Raw genomic sequence first — 20534 nt, 5'->3', positions numbered from 1 at the left:
GTTTACCAGGGCCAGTCGGACTGGGACTGAACGAGGACGTGATCTAGCCAGATTCTCGGAATTTGGCCGGATTCTCTGACTGTGGCTGGCCCGGGGTCTTTCTGAAAAGCCATTGACTATGACACTGGGACCTGTTTCCTCTGCATATGCTGGATTTTGGGGATCCAGTCTGTTTGGACGCTCGCCTTCCTGGACCTGGAGGGAGGGGGAGGGAGCTGGAGCTTCCCACAGGGCAAAAAACCCTGACTGCCCTGGGGGACGGGGGGACGGGGGGGGGGGGGGGGGGGGGAGTGGGGGGAGTGGGAGGGTGTTGGGAGGGGGGCGGAAATGGAAACTTTTATAATTTAATAAAATTTACTTAAAAAAAAATTATGAGCAGACATCTTCATGAGATGTAAATTGTTATCCATGAACATCTCTTTCCCCAGCTAGCTCTACAAACAAGAACAACCCACTCTCGGAGAGTTCTCCAGTACCAAGGACAGATCTATGCTTAGATTAGATAGGAGCATGTCTGGCCTGCAGCACACACGTGTGTAGCAAGACAGCCACAAACATGCTGACACTCTTCTAGGTGACAAGGTCAGATTGAAGTCAGAAGGTTGACACCGTGAAAAAGTTGAACATTCTTACAAGTTTGCTAGCCTTAGAAATTTGGCCCATTTTCTACTTTGCTTTTTTACAGTTCAGCAGATGAGTAGAATTAAAATTAATAAGCAAAGAACATAATCATTTCCATCCGTAGAAGGGCAAGCACGTCCCTGAGCCATAAAGGAAAAGGGGTATTTCTCTTTGTTGAGTGAAATGATCTATCCTTTAGCATTTACAAACTACCAAAGGAATTTAATGATGTGCTGTTCTCAGAATAAGCACAAAATTACAGTGTCTTATGAAAGCAGAACAGAGAGGATCAACGGCTCATAATGGTAAAACTAACAGTGAGGTAAACGTTGGCTGGGGGCTCTTATAAACAAGGGTCTGAGCAGTGTGGAGGGGGAACTCCCCAGTGGGTAGCAAGTGCTCTCCATCCAACACTAGGCCGGTGGCGCATATCTTCCCCTTTCGCCTGTTTCCCGGCACTGCCTGCACCTGTTGTCAGCAGGCAGTCGGGTCCGTCTCGGCCCAGAGCTCTAGCAGGGTCTAAAGGAAGCCAGGCAATGTGCTAAGCATCTCATGTTCTGCCATCTCCCTTTCACAGTCGGCGTGCCGGGTATCACTTCCCATGTGCAGCCACACCTATAGCTCCAACGCTGCTGTTGCTATTGGCTTTACAGAATGGACTAACAATGTTTCACTGTTATGTTGTTGATCCACTCCTAAAACAAAATGGAGTTGTCATGATCCAGTAGTTCTGATTTTTCTGTTAATACTATCAGTTAGGAGAACTACAACAGTGTAAGAATGATTAAGACTTAAAACTAATTTAATTCTGCTTCAGATGACATTTAGGCACTGCTTATACGATTGCCATTTTAAACATTTGAGGCAGTTAAAAATCTAATCCGCGCCAGGTGATGGTGATGGCACCACTTTTAATACCAGAGAAGGGTAGATGAGTGAGTTCCTGACTGGCCTGGTCTACAGAGTGGTTCCCAGGACAGCCAGGGCTACACAGGGCTGGGGAGCAGATCTAATCCCAGCACCCAGGAAGAAGCAGAGGACCCTCTGGTCACATAGGAAGCCATGTGAGTTCCAAGGCAGTCGGGGAAGGGGACAGGACGGGACAAGACTTTAAACTGTAGTAACTTTCGGTATCTTCAGAAAAACTAGCTACAAGGGGGAAATGACCGTTTCAAAAAGTCACCTAACACATTAGCGCCTCTCTTCCAACTGGGGTCCCACATAGCGACCTGAAATGTTATCCAAGACACAGTGCAGAAACAAACTTGGCTTCTCGCCAGCACTTGCTTATCTGATTTTCTCCCTTCTCTGCTGCAGTACTGGACTTACACAGGAACGGCATACACTACAGAAGCCTCCATCATTTGTTCTTCCATTTCCTCTAAGGAAACAGCATTCATTGAGGTGGCAGACTTGGGAAGAGAAAATCGTTAATAACTGTTTATGGTTTGCCAAGAGCCCAGCACATACATTACTAAGTTCGTCAGACCTGTGCTCTCAAAGCAGCAGAAGTAAGTTCTTCTACTGAGGTGACACTTGGGACATCAGTAAAGGCAGGCAGTCCAGAGGTGGGATTCCAAAGCAGCACACGGTGTGGCTGTGCTACTATCACGCTCCAGGTATTCCCCAGCAGAGTACACTCAGCTCTCCACAGCCACAGGAGCTCTCTGGCCACAGTAAACAGCCTCTAGCTGGAATGGGAGAAACGCTGCATCTGTACTGAACATGTGAGTAGACTTATCCCTGAAAACAACTTAGATGGCATTTACATTATATTAGGTATCGTAAATAACGTAGGAGTGGTTCGAAGTATATACAGAAGTTATAGACAAATATTCGTATAGAATAACATAACATCTGAAGACTGAGAAACGGGTTTCAGAACCAACCCCCAGGGATACCTCGAGATGACTGCACACCATCATTTGCTAAGGCTGGGAACTAAGCACAGCAGATGGAAAATCACTGTAATATAACATATGATGGTAGGCAGAAAGAACTGTGTCATAACGGCTCTCACTAAGTGTACATACTTTAGAAGAGGAGCCACCATGGGATGTTTCTAAACAGAAAGGTCAAATTGGGGCCTTTGACCAATAGAAACAAATACAAACAAAATAGCCAGGTTCTGAAATGAAGCGGACCAAGGGCACCCAGAACATCCTAGACTGTCTGAATGTAGGCAGAATGTCCGTCCACTACGACTGTCACATTTATGCAGCTGTCTCATCGGGTGCAGGGAAAAAGAGATGACATGTAGATGCCAATAACCAGATAGAGGGGGAAGAAGCAGTCAGTGCTTGTGGGTAAGGGGCGGGGGTGATAATTAAAATGTAAATGAGAAACCAGACTAACTGAAGGTTCTGCAGTCAGAAAGCCCATGGTGACTACCCTCTTCAGAGAGGCTGAACCCTTCCAAACACCCAAAACCTACCACCACTCCCCAAAGAATAGATGTCACAGATCTTTAAGGGAGGGAGGGAGGGAGGGAAATAGGGAGGGAGAAATGAAGAGCTAAGTGCAGCAGGATTAAATAAAAGGTACCAGAAGGACGGATCTGGCAATGGCACCCTTTCGAAACCCTGTTCCCACTGAGGGTTGAGAGTGAAATGAGGGAAGAGGAGGAGAGGAAGGCACAGCTTCCCCAGAATCTCACTGAAGAGAAAGAGAATTGGCAAAAGCTAATTTTCTGAAGACAGCGGACGAGGCGTTTCCCATAATAATGTGGCTCAGTTAAACAGAATTTCAACAAGAAAATTCTTAGAGGACAGAAAAACTCCAAATTAATTCTGGAACAAAGTTCTTGTATTTTCACAATAGTAAGCAAATCACAGTAAAGAAGCATACAAGCGGGCTGGAGAGATGCTCAGTGGTTAAGAGCAAGGTTGTTCTTCTAGAGGCCTGGGTTCAGTTCCCAGCAACTACGTGGCAGTAGTGTACAGCCGGCTATAACTAGTCCTAGACCAGTGATTCTCAACCCTTTTGGGAGGATCCACGTTCACAGGGGTCACCTAAGACCACCAGAAAAAAACATGTTTACATTATGATTCATAGCAGTAGCAAAATTAGTTATGAAGCAGCAACAGAAATAACTTTATGGTTGGAGTCACAACATGAACTGTATTAAAGTGTTGTAGCATTAGGAAGGCTGAGAACCACTATTCTAGGGTATCTAGAGCCCCCTTCTGGCCTCCGTGGGCACTGCACACAGGAGTGGCACAGATACATACACAGGCAGAAGACCATACACATAAAGATGTAATACCTTAAGAAGAGACTAACACAGCTATGTAATACCTTAAGAAGAGACTAACACAGCTTGCTTTCTGTTTCTACTGAACACAGATTCTACTTGTCCGTAGTCTCTCAGCTCATTCATGGCCTTTAATTGGACGTGACATCCAGGATGAGCTGGATAGACTCCTGAAATGCAAGATTACTTCCTCCCACTTCAACTATCAGTATATATAAAGGCTGGAGAGATGGCTCAGCAGTCAAGAGCACTGCCTGCCCTTCCAGAGGACCTGTGTTCAATCCCCAGCACCCACACGGCAGCTCACAACTGTCTATAATTCCAGTTCCAGGGTATCTGGCACCTTCACAACAAATACACACAAAATAAAGTTAAATATTTTTCTTAACTTAATCTCTTATTGCTCATAAAGAAGAAAGTAGCTCGGGTTTTGTGTTTAATATTCTTTTTGTTGTTGTTTGGTTTTTTTTGAGACAGGGATTCTCTGTAGCTTTGATGCCTGTCCTGGAACTAGCTCTGTAGACCTGGCTGGCCTCAAACTCACAGAGATCCACTTGTCTCTACCTCCCGAGTGCTGGGATTAAAGGTGTGCACCACCACTGCTCGGCTACCATGTTTAATATTCTTTATCTCTATCTGTAGTACACAACAATCTGCAGGAACCAAACAATAAAATAGGAGGGCTTCAAGGCCTGCCTGGATTGCAAAGCCAGCCTAGACCACTGCCTGAAAGAATGTCTGAGACCTGGGACTGTAGCTCTGGGTACACTTATGTTTGACCTGAGTACTGCAAGAACTCAACAAAGGGGCGGCGGGCCAGCCAGCAAACCAGGAAGGGCTGCAAAGCTCCCCACTGCCATCCTAGTCACTGCCTCAAGTGAGCTCAGAGCCAGATTAAATAAGCAATCTACTCTAAAACCAGTTCAATGTTGCCTACATATCAAACTAGTGATAATCAGGCTAGAGAGACAAATATAAAAGTTCACCATGTCACTTAACAACCTAAAATATCCTGAAAAGAATGGTGCTCCTATCCTCTTCCTGAAATAGAGATATCCGGGTAAGGGGAGACTTTGCACTCCAGAACCCACACCTAACTGAAGATCTGAAATGACCTCGATGTTCCCTCTCCTGGTGCAACGTAATGCTTTATTACTGCTTTGAGGTAGATTAAGGGGACTTTCAGGTAGAATCACTTTCAGGATTTTATGATCTGAAGACAGAAACAGGACTTTGCAAAGAATCTGAGACTAAAATGTTAAATTTAAGAAAATAATTACAAAACAAAGGTAAGAAGACTGTGGTTATCAATCTTATTTATTGAAAGGTGGAAGACAAGGAAAATAGCCTCTCAAATGCCAAAAACAAATTTGTACCTAAATGTAAATAATTGCTTTACATATCAATAAACTGTTCCTTTAATCCCCCCAAAAAAACTGAGTTTACCAGACAATGCTAATTTATTATTTACAAAAAAAAATCTTACCTGCCATAGAACTTAATTTAGAAAAAAAATCTTATTTTGAGTACATTAATTAAATTTCCTAAAACATTTAACCTAAGAAAAATTTTCAATTGCCTACCCCTCCCATTTCAGAAACAAGCCTATTTCAAACAAGTTTATACAGAAATGCACACATACATACAGTACACAGTGCTGTGTAAACCAACCTGATCAATAAGGTCAATAGTCTTGTCATAAGGAACATAGATAATCAATATATGGCTTCATGTAAATTTGCAACTAAATATCAAAAATGTTAAATTCTTTTGATAACTAACCTGAGTATGGGATATATACTACTTAGCTAAGAGGGTATAAATAAAATGAGAAAAGGGGAAAATGTGTGTGTGTGTGTGTGTGTGTGTGTGTGTGAAAGAGAGACCCAAGTTTTTATGTGAAGGTCTATATATCACTTAATAACATATTAACAATCACTCTGCATAGCATATGACATTTTATTAAAACTGCATCTTAAGTATCTTAAGTGCTTTATTGTTCTGGTCTAAGATACTAGAAATTAAAAAAAAATCTTATTTCACATGGAGAATGAGAGTATACTAACTAAAAAACCATTAATATGCAGTATTAAAATAGGTATTTGTGTGTAACAAAGGTAGTCCTCAGATGGCATCTGAAGAGGAGTTTTAAAAAGTAACCCGTAAGACCAGCGGCATAAGCATGATTCAAGTCTGTAAGGCTTTACCTTAAACTCTGGAGCCCGTCGGCTATTCACACCTCACCTTTACAGAGATGTATGCATTTACAAACCAACTAAACCTTTACATTATGGGTAACTGACCGTGGGTTACACCTAACAGCTACGAGGACGCTGTTTCAGACATGCGCTCCTTTAAGGTGAAACCATAAGGCTCATCTATTTGGGGACAACCTAAAAGTGCTTCCTTGCGGTATGACCTCAGAGTGCCTACTATAGGGGCCAGGGAATAAACACACTGTGGTAAGGATGTCGCCCCAGTTTAAAAACCAGATCTCAACAGTATCCCTTCCTATTCTTAGCACTCATCTATTAAGAGTTTGTTTCCCAGAAAGATGGTGAAGAACCCTAAATTCAGCTTACAGTGGCTTTAATAAGTGCAGTTACATATAAAACAAACCCTTATTTATAGTCATGACTTTGAACTCCTCTACTCCATGAAATGTCCGCACTACAAGCATACTGAGTTTCTGAAAGTCACCAAGATGTCCTATTTCATTGCCCATCTTCTTATTAAGTCAGAAGATAAGACTTCCCACTGTTGCTAACATTGACTCTCATAGGTCCTGGTGAGAAACATTTTTCTAAGTGGTTTCTCACCACATACAAAGCATGGGCTTTGATGGCTTACCGCTGAGCAGACAGTCATCAGTCCAGACAGGGGCTGCATCCCCGCACACACACATCCTAGTGGAGCAGACTGAAACCGTGCAGACGTCCTGACTCACCTTGCAGGCACTGGCCACCCACATTCGCGCCCACACGCAGTGGACGCGATGCTACACCTGACATTGGCCCGGCCGGCTGGGAAGAGAGAGGTCCTGAGAAAGATGGCTGACAGAGCTGTTAGTTACATCTGTATGTGGCGGCTGAGTCACTACCATTGCCTCTACTTCAAAATTTGTTTTTGTGACATGGAAAAATGTAAAAGAAGACTTTTAATTGCTCATAATTCAACTTTGTGCATGTCAGTTTTTTACTCAGCTATTATTAAACATTCAGGTGCCTTTTAGTAAGAAGATTTTCTATTACACGGGAAAAGAGGATTATACTAGGACTAAAGAATCTGGCCACATAACTTCATTAATTAAAAGGCTAAAACCATCAACATACTTAGTTTCTCCCAACTTCTAACTCTCTACTAATTATTTTCTTATTGTTGAACATAAATATTTTAAGATGTATTCCAGGAAGTAGCACTAAGAATTTTCATATATTCATCAATTTAAGAAATTGTGCAAAACAGTATACATATATACATCCCAAAATACACACACATGTGTGTACACACACACAAACACACAATATATTATATATATGTATATGCTTTCATAACTGAATCCTGGTTTTTTAAAGGCGTGTACAATATGGGAAATTTAAATATTTACTAGATTTGAGCACACACATTTTCCTCCATTACCTCCCCACATGTACATATTAACAGAGACATATATCAAACAAACTGAATCGGCAGGCTGTTTCTGCAAATTCCACAGAAAGCATTCATTATTATGAACCTTTATTAAGTGGCTCACATTTCAATATGAATCATACTAAAAAGACTTTTAAAAGCTATTTACACTACAGCGCTGACACACTTAAAAGGAAAGAAAATGTTGATATAAATAAGCTCTATGGAAAAACCTTAAATTGTCAAAAAAGAATTCTGGCTCATATTACGAAAAATATATTTATATGATTTTGTCAGCTCCATTCTGAAACCTAAAACTCCACCTCCAATGGCGTCCACAGACTCCTCTGATGTAACCGGCAATGCTGACAGTGCGGCTGGCCCTAGGCGTGGGATTCAGTCACGGACAGGCACTGCGGAATGTTACGAAGCTACAGAAACTGTGTTGTAACAAACAAGAGAAATTCCTAGGCTCGCTTTCAGATTTCATGAATCATTATTACAAATTATCTTTAAAAAGGAATTTTAAACACAATGTACAAATTTAGCACAAATTGTCTTCATCATTCTTATCTTGATTTGAGTGTACAGAACTGTGTTGCCGTGTATCAACTACATTAATGAGACTTCCAGAACACAGTTCTTCCTTTAAGTCTTTGTTACTGTCTTCAAATTTAGAATCCACATCAATCTGAAAACCTGAAAACTGAACATGATCCAACTTTGTCTTAACAGCCTTGCCTTCTGTACTATTCGGGGGTCTAGTCTTTTCAGCTGGATTAACTCTCAAAGGGTCTTCCTTGGTTCTTGTAGGTGCAATAGGTTCGTGTTTAATCTGTTGTGATTCATACTTAGAATGAAGTTTGTCTGAAAACCCGGAGTCTGATGAGGTTTGGTTCACAGCACAAAGGATGTTGTCGGTGCGAGGTTCGAGAACGGATGATTTAGGACCTGATGACATGCATGTTTCGTGAGTGACTACGCTGTGACACGTGTCCTCCTCTGCGTGATATAACTTAAGGCGAACATGCCACGCCAAACTGCACACAGCAGAAACTGTCTTGAACTGATGAACAACATTCCTCGGAATGAAGTAAATGTCATTGTCATACAGCTGAATCCTGGCATAGCGGATGCCTTCTCTCCTCAACTGATTGAGTTTTGCATCATCAACCCACTGAACACACTGGAAAAAAAATACAGGTAAGACTTTTGCACAACAAAATCTAAGTGAAAAATAATTATTATTTTAAGTTTTGGTTTTACCTGGGACAGTGGAGGTTCATGTAAATCTAACTGCATTCGTTGAACTACTTCTAAGAAATCTTCTGCATGAAAACAAATCACATCTTTGGTTATTCGGGGTTGATCAGGTCTGTAAAGGAGGATGATAATAAAGGAACCTTCCATTAATGTTTCATTCTGATTAGTCCTTAATAAATTCAAACAAAACTAGTTTATGATCAACACCAAAATCTTCTTACAAATAAAGAAAACCACTTTATCTGCTAAAATCAGTTTAACCGTGAGCTCCAACCTAAACAGACTAACAACTGTCTTTACTGCAGTATCACTGTCAGAGTCACCAGTAAATATACAATTGTCTTTACTGCAAGTTACAGAAACCATCAAAGCTAACTATCTCATTTTAATGCAGTTCAATTTTTCTTTAAGTGTTAAAATAGAAAATGCTGCATAAAAGAAGCTGAAGCAAACACAGAAAGGCATATCCTACGTGTTCTCATTTCTAGGTGTAAGTTAATGGGGTCTTGGCAAAGCACAGAATGGCAGTTATCAGGCTGGAGAGAGTGAGTTAGGGAAGAATAACTGGAAATGTTCTGTAGTACAGGAGGGTGACTATGGTTAACATTTAATTGAATATTGTAAAAAAGGCAGAAGAGAGAACTTCATTCTCACTACACAAAAATGGTGGATGCTGTGGTGGTTGTTGAAGTAACAGATAAAGCAATGTTCTGCTCTGTTACATAGGGTATACCTGTGTTGAAATATCACACTGTATCTCATAAATATGTACAGTTAGCATATCATGAACTTTTATAATGGAAAGTACGGGCAGAAGTGGCTCGTGCCTGTAACCTGGATCACACAGTGACACTCTGCAAACGAGAGAGAAGCAGCACTCTCTTGTGACAGTTACCTGAGCTCACCATCTCCAAAGCTGCTGGGCACTAAGCAGGCTTGGGCCTCATTCGTGTTAGATGGGGAAAATACTATAACCGTGCTGATACACACAGCCCGTAAGTGACTCTTGTGGGTTTATTTCATTGCTGTAGTTACTAGTGCATATTAATGGGTCTTAGTAACAATAAATTAAGAAAAGTCTATTATAAATACTCATATTCTTCATTGGAGACATTACATTTCTTATATAAATTAGAAATATAAAAATACATTTTCACAGACGATGCTCGAAATAAATTCTGAAGTGAAATTCCAATCCACGCAGTACACAGGGAAAATTCTGACAGTCTAGTTGGACAGGGACAGCTAACGGAAACTACGACGGATCAATGTGCAGAGTTAGGGAGCCCTGTCTCAGCTGACACATCTAGAAAACACCCAGAGCTAAGGCTCAGAACACTGTAGAGGGGGTGGAAGAATTCTAAGAGCCAGATAAGCAGGGCTATGCTGTGAGAGTCTGGCTAATGAGTTACACCCAGAGAGTCTCACCAACATGACTGCCCAAAAAAGACACCAAAATGTGCAAAGTCACATGGGGAAAAGCCCATGAGGTCTCCGCCCTACACAAAGAACTGCGGCCGCTAAGTGCAGCGGTGGGGGAGAGGTGGCCCTCTGAGGGCAAAAACACACTAATTGATTGTCCAACGACAAACGCTCAGCCCGGACAACATACATAAAAGAACCACTGTATGGACTTAAGATATTTAGTTATATACAAGTACATACATGCATACAATAACAACTGATTTTTTTAAAAAAAGGCCATGAATTTGAATTAGAGCAGGGAGTGATATATGGGAGGGTCTGGAAAGAGGAAAGGAAAGAGGAAAAGGCTGTAATTAAAATACAATCTCAGCCAGGCGGTGGTGATGCACGCCTTTAATCCCGGGGGTGGGGGGCAGCAGAGACAGGCGGATCTCTGTGAGTTCAAGGCCTGCCTGGTCTACAAGAGCTACAGCCTGGTTCCAGGACAGGCTCCAAAGCCACAGAGAAACCGTGTCTCGAAAAACCAAACGAACAAACAAAAATACAATCTCAAAAAAAAATTTAAGTCATAACATAGTCAAATCCCTAAGGTTCGATGAGAGTCTCACAGATAGACTACAGAGACTATCTCACAGACAGACTACATAGACTATCTCACAGATAGACTACAGAGAATATCTCACAGATAGACTACAGAGAATATCTCACAGATAGACTACATGGAATATCTCACAGATAGACTACATAGAATATCTCACAGATAGACTACATAGAATATCTCACAGAAAGTAGCAGATGAATGCACATTTGAGGTAAATGGCTGAAGTAATTAGCTACCAAGAATACTACAAGACAAATGTTCTACAACTTGACTGTGGTTGTAGTACGCAGCTAAATAAATTAGTCAAAACAAGGAACAGGCTTAAAATTGGTACATGTTTTATTGAATGTAAATTGGACCCCAACTTTATGGGTATAATTATGGCTGGAGAGATGGCTCAAGAGGCAAAGCACTGCAGCAAGTGTGAGGACCCGGGTTCAGAGCCACAAACCACGTCAAGTTGAGCACTATAATCCCAGAGTTCTTATGGCAAAATGGGAGTGGAAAACAGGAATCCAGTCCCAGAAAGCTTGCCGGCAGCTCCCCTGCATACTCAGCAGCCAAACAGAGATCCTGTCTCAAAGCAGCAGAGTAAGAGGACCGAGTCTCAGACACACCAACCAATACCACGACATAAAGAATGTACTCCCATGGGTAAGACAAGAAAAAAAAAGCAAAGATATTCGTAAATGAGCATACAGTAAGCACTATGTAAATCTAGTTTTCCCTTTAACCATGAATTTCTCCATTAGTCATTTTAAAAAGGAAATTATTCCACTCAAACTAGAGTCTAGTAATTTCAATATTCAATTCAATTATGCTATCCAAATGTAAGAGCAAAATAAATGATTTTCCCTAGCAAAAAGAAATTATAAACATTTCCAATAAAGGGTTTTTATTTTGTTTTTGTTTTGGTTTTCTTTTTTGGTTTTCAAGACAGTGTTTCTCTGTAGCTTTGGAACCTATCCTGGTACTGTAGATCAGGCTGCCTTTGAACTCACAGAGATCCACCTGCCTCTGCCTCCCAAGTGCTTGCATTAAAGCCGTGTGCCACCACTGCCCAGCTTTTGTTTTATTTTTCAAAACAAAAATTTCTCTCCATAGCCCTGGCTGTCTTGGAACCCTCTCTGTAGACCAGGCTGTCCTCGAACTCACAGAGATCCTCCTGCCCCTACCTCCCCAGTGCTGGGACTAAAGGTGTGTACCACCATCTCATGGCCCAATAAAGGTTTTAAATGGTATACACTTTTAATTCCAGCACTTGGGAGGCAGAGGCGAGTGAATCTCTGTGAGTTTGAGGCCAGTTTGATGTACATAGTGAATTCCAGGACAGTCATAGTAAGGACAGCTCCACAGTAATACACTATCTCGAAAACAATAAAAGAAAAAAAAAATAACAGTAGTTAGTATATGGAAGAACCCAGGTTCAAGTCCTAGTACAACCACTGTCAACAAAAGCAAGAGTGGGGCTGGAGTTGAGCAGTTAAGAGCACTGGCTGCTCGTCCAGAGGACCCAAACCCATCCCCGGCCCCATGTGACAACCCCCAACTGTCTCCAGTTCCAGGGATCGGATGCCCTCTTCTGCCCCAGACACTGCACTCGTGGGATTCAGGTGAAACATTCAGACACACAGAATACATCTTAGAAAGCAGCTCTAGGTACCGCTGTCCACAGTGCACGGCCTTCAGCACTCCCACGGCAGCTGTGGTCTGTCGCTCAAAGCCTTGGCCTATGTGATCAGCGTGGGCCCTCGTCCTGTCTTCAAACAGCATCTCCCGAGGCTCGCTGGTTCGAGGTAGATACTGAAGGTTTTTTATTTCATTGGTAGTCCTGTTTATTAAAAGAGATTTCCATTTAAATACTGAGGCTTGTTTCCTTACCAGGCATTTCATAATCACACAATTTCAGACAAAAGGAGATGTTTAATTCTTAAAATGAATAAAGGCAAACAAAAAATCAGACATGTCAATTCTGGAAAATACCTTTCCACAAGTGGCAGCCCTGGAGTGCGGGGCTACTTTGTATGAGACTGAGCACTTAATACGTATACTTCTAGAAGTGACACATTTCTTTCTTTTTTCCTTTCTTTGGGGGGGGGGGGGAGGGAGAGGGGGGTTTGAGACAAGGCTTCTCTGTGTAACAAACAGCTCTGGAGATCCTGGAATTCACTCTGTAGAACAGACTGGTCTGTAACTCACAGAAATCCACCTGCCTCTGCCTCCCGAGTGCAGAGACTAAGCGCACCACTGCCTGACTGACATATGAATTTTTAAATAGATTAATTCAATATTCACACGACACACGCCGTAGGCCAGGTGCTATCTAAGCACCTAGACTACTAAAGAGACTACAGTACAGAGGAGGGTGCGACTCTTAGGAGAACCTCAAAGAAAGACAAAAGAGAAAATTAGCAAAAAAAAAAAACAAAAAAAACCCCATCCCCCTACCCCCCTTAACGAGAGGCAGTGGGTGCACAAAACAGTTTACTAGAGAGGGGGAAGAAAGTCTTCATCTTCCACTGGCCCTCCTGCCCATCTTCTGCTCAGGAGCACTAAGAGCCTCGCACGCAGAGGCATCTCCACTCCCTCCCTCTGCAGCACCTCTGCCACTCTCTCCTCTCTCCTGTCTGTCCTGTTTTGAGTCATCCACTAGCTGTAACCCCCTCTACTGCCTGCTGCTCCTCCTGCATCCCTGCATGCGTCTTACCAGACTCTTTGTGATTAACATTCTACCTGTGTCGGAAACACAGGAGGTTAACAGACGTCAAGTGACGTCACACTCAAACCCCTCACTACACAAGCAGCATGCAGCACTGTGCAGGCAACCACAGCTCTGAGTTCAGGACACTACTTCCTCGGGGTCCTCTCTGCTCTGGTCTTACAGTACTAACCTTCTGGGTGATGGGGTGTTATTAGTGTCCATTAGGAACACTCACTGACACTTACTCGGTGCACTGTGACCAGCTACCAGCAAGGCAGGAGGAAGACCAGGCGAGGCTGACAGGCAGAGAGAATCAATAGAGAGAAGGAGGAGAGGAAGACTCCAGGGCCACCCATATACACAGCCAGACATGGAATACGAAGGAAAGAAAAGACACACAGAGAAAGAAAAGGAAAAAACCCAGAGGCAAAGGGTAGATGAGATAATTTAAGAAAAGCTGGCAAGAAACAAGCTAAGACTGGGTATTTATAAGAAGGAATAAGCCTCTGCATGATTTATTTGGGAGCTGGGTGGCAGGGCCCCAAGAGTAAAGTGTAAAGAGTCCAAAGAGTAAGAACAACCTACTACATACCCCTAGCTGTAATTTATCCTCATTCGCTTACTTCTCCTGTTTCACTTGTCTTGGATGCTTTATAACCAAGCACGTTACCACACTGCCGAGCTCCTACTGGGAGAGATGAGTACAGACCTTTTCCTCTTGAAGGGCGACTTTGGCATGTCCGCCACAGGGATCATCTGCTCTCCCGGACGCACCCACATGATGGGGCCGTCATCGCTGTCTTTCCGACTCTCCAGCTTTAGACTAGATAGCGTTCCCCACGGCAATGTACACTGGAAACAAATAATGGCACAAATTGGTTATTCTCAAAATATATCTTCAAATATGTACTAAAACTATTACGACGATATGTGGGTGGGGTAAGAAAGAGAGGGGTAAATAATGTAATTATATTAATCTCAAAAAAAATTAACAGCTGACCTGAGAGTCAGCAGATGAAACAGACTGATAATTTAAAAAAATTCTAATTCTAATAAGAATCTTTACCTTGTATTAACAAAGGCTAAAATTAGACTGGAGGAAAACTGTTTCCCTTTTAAACACACATTCAAATCCAACTTAAACCCATCCCAGCCAAAAAGTCAAATGCATCCTTAATTGGTGATAATCAAATACTAATGTCATCAAAAAACACACAAACCAATCAAAATATTTGTTTAGTAGTTTCTTGACAAGGCTGCTGGTCTCCCCTCCCCCCCCCCCCTTTTTTCTTTTTTGGTTTTTTGAGACAGGGTTTCTCTGTAGCTTTGGAGCCTGTCCTGGAACTCACAGAGATCCTGCCTCTGCCTCTGCTGGGATTAAAGACGTGCACAGCCACCACCTGGCAGGACTGCTGGTCTTAAAGCAGTGAGGGAGGAGGGAGGACAAGAACGAACACCAGACGGAAGGACGGAAGGACGGAAGGACGGAAGGACGGGTTGCCTTCACCACCTCACTGTCCTGCTTGAAGAAGAGCTAAATTTTCTACAAACAAGCAGAATGCTTAAAATAAAATTCGAAGCAACTATTTCAGCAGTATTCTAAAAAATATCACTTTATAATGATTATACTGAAAGTACTTGCTATGACTAACTGGAAGAGGAAAAAGAAACAAAAAGTGTAAAAGCTATAAAGGGGGAAAAGAAAGAAAAATAAAATAAAGTCAAAGTAGACCACAGGCTATGTAAGCACACGAGGCAGGCAGGACACAGTCAGTCACGCAATGGCTCAGGGAGTCAGCTGGAGAGCAGCCCCACATTCTGCTGTGACTACGGCCCTACCTCTGGCCCTACCTCTCGGGAGGGCCACACTCATCCTTGAATTATGCAGCAATGCAGCAGCTGCTCCAAAACAGAAGGGAGGGAGAGCCGGGCCGCAAGGCAGCGCAGCAGGAGAGCTCGGCAAGAAACTGAGGCCTGAGTCCGAGCCTCATAACTCATGCAAATGTGAAAAAGATGAAATTTAAGATGGAAGAGACGGGGGGGGGGGGAGTTTAGGGGTCCACAAAGTTGTCTTTTGACAGCCACGTGTACCTCATGGCCCGTGTGTGTGTCCCAAACCCATGTATACTAATAATAATGAATACGTTTTTTTAAAAAATATAAAATGGAAGTTGATTAGAAAAATTTTAGAAGCTATAATGGAGCATGGCTATAATGGAGCATGCGCTGAATGTCTGATAACTGTACAGCTCCCCAGGCCAGTCCCACAATGTTCCCACCACACCTTGGTTCCTACAATGCTTACTAGGCATCCTTCCTACTCATCCCAAATCCTCGTACTTAAACACATGCAGTAACAAGCAATGTTATTTGCTGATTCACCCTTTAACTTTAACTCATGAAGACTGAGAAATTCTGGCGGTGGTGGCGCACGCCTTTAATCCCAGCACTTGGGAGCCAAAGTGAGTTCCAGGACAGTCAGGACATTTTCACAGAGAAACCCTGTCTCGGAAAACAAACAAACAAAACAAAAAAATCTGAGAAATTGCATGTATACATAGCACAAGATTACTTAAGGTTTCCTTTTTTGTCCTTCCTTCATTGAATTTAAATAAAACTTTTTAAAAAAATAATTCTAAACAACCATTCATCTGTATCAACTATAACCTGAAAGTAACACCCGCAACTTAGAAAGCTAAGACTTCCCTTACTTTTAAAAACGGCGACTCCTCCAACATGTCCAGGAACGCAGGGAAGAAGTCTCCCACTTCTTCATCAACGGCTCCCACCAAGCTGATCTGCCGCATGGGGCCAGCTCTGTAAGTACCGTGAGAATATGTTCTTTTTACCTGGGGGACATGAATTTAATTAAGTTAAATAAGTCAGATATATATACATATGAAGTGTTTGTTATTGTCGTATAACAATGAATTACATCACTTTAGACTACTAGAACATAGCCAGAAATAAAGAAACTACAAGGCAGAAAAAACAAAAGAAGCCTGTAATAATGAGGCATTTTATAAAAAATATTAATAAGTCAGCTAATTTTAGTTTCTTTGTCTGCAAACTGCTCATCAGAAGAGTTGACATGAACGACACTGCACAGACAACCGACTGCAGCGTCTCCCAACAGCATAAGAGTTCGCTGTTTGATACACAGTGCTACTAAAAATATTCAAAACAACACACCGTTTTTCTAAATAGACAGCTCTTATCTTCTACTACAACTGTCAAATTACCCACAGTACTAGTGGTTAAATGTCAAAAGCCACTAAGGATTATCTTTCATTTTGGATCAAGAGTTTCACTAGCAGCCAGTTCACATTTCTATCCTGAACTCTGATGAAATGGTTGAAACTCAGAGCTGGAAATCCTAAGCCACAAAATCACCTCTGCTATCAACCAGCTAACTTCAGATACCACAAAAAGTCCTTCTGCTCTCTTTGTGACCCCAGATTATAGAAGAAAAGATAATGCTCACTACATAAAGCACCCATTAAACGATGCTAGCCACTGTGTGACATCAAATGTCCAGGACAGAGCGGCCTCTAGCTGTGGGTTTGCTGACACTTGGACAGCACAGGCTCATTTGCTCCCCACAGACGACGGCGTTGTACAGAGAACACAAATGGGAGGTGTCATTTCAAGCTTCTTTTCCTACACAAACTTTAATCAAAATCCCAATTATCGCTTTTTTTCAGAAGTAAGACTTGGTGGCCACAATATGTAGAAGATCACTGATTAGTTTGCCCAGGACTGATCTAGTTTAAACCAAAGTCCTGTAATACAAGCAAACCTAAATGGCCACGCATCTGTTATAAAACCTAACAACTGCAGTGGCATAGCATTAACACATGCAAAGTGCCAGTTCCAGCCCGCATACCTGAGGAAACATGACAGTAAATATTCTATTACTCTAGAATAACTCTAAGACATCAGAATTTCATTTTTATCATAATCAACAAGCATTGGTTCTTTCCGTTTTTATCATAATGAACGTTTATTTAAGAACTGTAAGTTTAGGGCTGGAGAGATGGCTCAGAGGTTAAGAGCATTGCCTGCTCTTCCAAAGGTCCTGAGTTCAATTCCCAGCAACCACATGGTGGCTCACAACCATCTGTATTGAGGTCTGGTGCCCTCTTCTGGCCTGCAGGCATACACCAGAAAGAATATTGTATACATAATAAATAAATAAATAAATATTTTAAAAAAGAATAAGTTTAACTTTTCCATTATCTGTCAAGAATCACTGCTCAGATTCACAAACCAAGCCCCAAGTCACAAAACGTACAGGTCACACTTCATCTTACAGTGAGGGTCTTAATCTTCTCTGTCTCCTAAAAGGTCCCGCCATCCCTCATCAGTGGTTCTCAACCTTTGGGTTGTGCCAGGTGTTTACAATACGATTCACAACATAGCAAAATTACAGTTATGAGGTAGCAACGAAATAGTTTTATGGTTGAGGGACACAACATGAGGAACTGTGTTAAAGAGTCACAGCATTAGGAAGCTGAGGACCACGGCCTACGGAAACAAACTGAGAGTCTAAACTTGACTCTTCACCACTCTCAGGCTCCAGGAGCTTAGAGACATCGACAGCATCACAGTAGGGAACCTGGTCAGAGTGTGGATAGTAAGGTTGTCTTGAACAAAGCTAAGGTTACCAGTCTGAACGCTAGTGAATACCCCAGAACAACAGTAGGGAACCTAACCATAAGTGTGGTCAGTAAGGTCATCTTGAACAAAGCCACGTCGCCAGTCTGAAGTCCAGCGAACATCCCAGAATAAAATACGAAAACTATTAAAGGATTCTGCATTCATGCACTTGGTTTGAGATCTGCATGTGATCATATGAATTATAAGAGACCGCAAAGCTATTTAAAAGAGAAATTAGGGCCAAGGATACAGATCTGTGGAATCCCTCGCCTAGCATTTATAAAGTCCTGGGATTGATTCCCAACACAGGTGGGGAGCAGAAAGGGAAGAAGTAAGATCAACTTATGTTATAAAACACAAATTTACCAAGGGTTTTGAAATGTAACAAAGGACAATTTAGGGAGCTAATGTTTCTATGTTACACAGGCAGTTAAGTTTCTTGTGCATACATTTATTTAAATCAGATACCTGAGTATCACCTATGTCACTAATCAATTCTAACCACCAATAAATCCTTAGCACCCATGTACAAACGAGACAAAACACCAAACCAGAGGCTGGGCACCGGAGACGCACATCCCTTCAATCCCAGCACTAGGGAGGCAGAGCCAGGTGCATCTCTGAGTTGAAGGCCAGTCTGGTCTACAAAGCAAGTTCCAGGATAATCAAGGCTCCACAGAGAAACTTTGTCTAGAAAGGGAGGGGGGGCTGGAGGGACAGATCAGGGGTTAAGAGAGGACCCAGGTTCAATTCCCAGCATCACCTGGCAGCTCACAACTGACGGAAACTCCAGTTCCAGGGGACCCAACAGTCTCACACAGACATACATTCAACCAAAACACCAACAAAATAAATAATTTTTAAAACTACCAAAACAGAGGCTGGGTGGTGGAGATACACACCTTTAATCCCAGCACCTAGGAGGCAGAGGCAGGAGGATCTCTGTGAGTCTGAAGCCAGCCAGGTCTACAAGAGCTAGTTCTAGGACAGGTTCCAAAACTACAGAGACACCCTGTCTCAAAAAACAAAACATTATTTAAGTTATGAAAAAAGAGATGAATACATGTACACTTTACTATATCAAATAACAATAACCCATTAAGTATTAAATAATGTATATAATTTTCAATTAAATTAATTTCATTAAATAACATAAAAGAATTTTCAATGAGTGAATTCTTCTCAAGTAGTAAGCACACTTCAATATGAGTTCTCCCGAAGACATGATGTTTAATACTCTTCCATAGCAAGAGAGAAAAAAAATAACTTTTTATACTAGATGCCATGACTGCATACAAAAGACATACCAGGAAAGAACACTGTAAAGTGAATTTAAGGGCGACCTAGGGAAGGGGAAATAAGTCTAAAATTATAGATTAATTTAGCCAGTGTGTACATGAAGGCACACTGTTTGAAATAATTTATTTCTCTAATAAGTAAAAGCTGGCTTCTGCCCCACTATCACGTAACTTTTTTTTTAATTCAGATAACTATTTCCACTCCACAAGAAAGAGGGAAAAGGCTGGTGTGTGGTGCACAGCTTTAACCCCAGCGCTCAGGAGTCAGAAGCAAGCAGATCTCTATTGTGTGAATCCATCCCGGTCTACATAGAGATTCCAGGACAGTGAAGGCTGAGCCAGGTACACCAGCACAGACCTACGGGGGAGGAGGCACAAGGTACTGCGAATTTGAGGCCAGCTGAGGAGGAGTAGAAATATTCAACTCCAACTAAGCTTTAAAAAATAATAGCTAATACTCAGAAAACCAAGGTTATTAACAAATTTAACATTCTGCCCCTATAAAGTAAAATCTGTATGCTTAAATATAAATAAATTAATGTATCATTAACAGAAAAACTGGGTAAAACTTTGTTAGAGATTCTAGGGCAAGAGGTACGCTGTAACAGTATCTACCTGCTCTGACTGGACCTGGTCGCTCCAGATGACAGTGAGGAGAACTAGGGACTCAGACTAGAACGGAAGCCCCACTGGAGATACGGCTCCTGTCTCAGGCACAGTTACAGCCATCTTTCCGGTCAGATCAGAGGGATTTAAAAACCCACAAATTTTGAATGGAGGAGGAACAGTGACAGGCACAGCTGAACCGTTCATTACAACACATCAGATCATTACAATGACACAAGGGGCAGAATGGGAGCTAAGTTACGGTGCATGTGTTCTATGATATGATATGATATGACATGACATGATATGATATGACATGACATGATATGATAGCAAAGATAAGACTATATCTTCAGTAAAATCTTGGCAACATTAATTAGGGGGGAAATATCACTTATCTGGAAAACCCCAAATCCTGATAAACAAATGGAACACATTTACTTCCATTTACTTCATCAAACCATCAACCCATTACTT

General features: G+C 41.9%; 1 protein-coding gene across 1 annotated transcript in view; it reads right to left on the bottom strand.

Annotated features, from left to right (window-relative positions):
• Positions 1–5173: 5173 nt before the first annotated feature.
• Positions 5174–20534, bottom strand: part of Rsbn1l (round spermatid basic protein 1 like) — a 46377-nt gene continuing 31016 nt past the window's right edge. Inside the window, exons 4-8 of the mRNA XM_085684271.2 lie at positions 16206–16343; positions 14204–14346; positions 12457–12624; positions 8771–8879; positions 5174–8690 (exon numbers count right to left, since the gene is read on the bottom strand). Of these exons, the coding sequence (XP_085540397.2) occupies positions 8049–8690; positions 8771–8879; positions 12457–12624; positions 14204–14346; positions 16206–16343 (1200 nt within the window). The 3' untranslated portion in view covers positions 5174–8048. The remainder of the gene's footprint in view (positions 8691–8770; positions 8880–12456; positions 12625–14203; positions 14347–16205; positions 16344–20534) is intronic.

The sequence above is a fragment of the Myodes glareolus genome, chromosome 27 (genome assembly GCF_982192425.1).
Source record: "Myodes glareolus chromosome 27, mMyoGla1.1, whole genome shotgun sequence".
Taxonomy (NCBI): domain Eukaryota; kingdom Metazoa; phylum Chordata; class Mammalia; order Rodentia; family Cricetidae; genus Myodes; species Myodes glareolus.
This window is presented reverse-complemented; position numbering and strand designations above follow the sequence as displayed.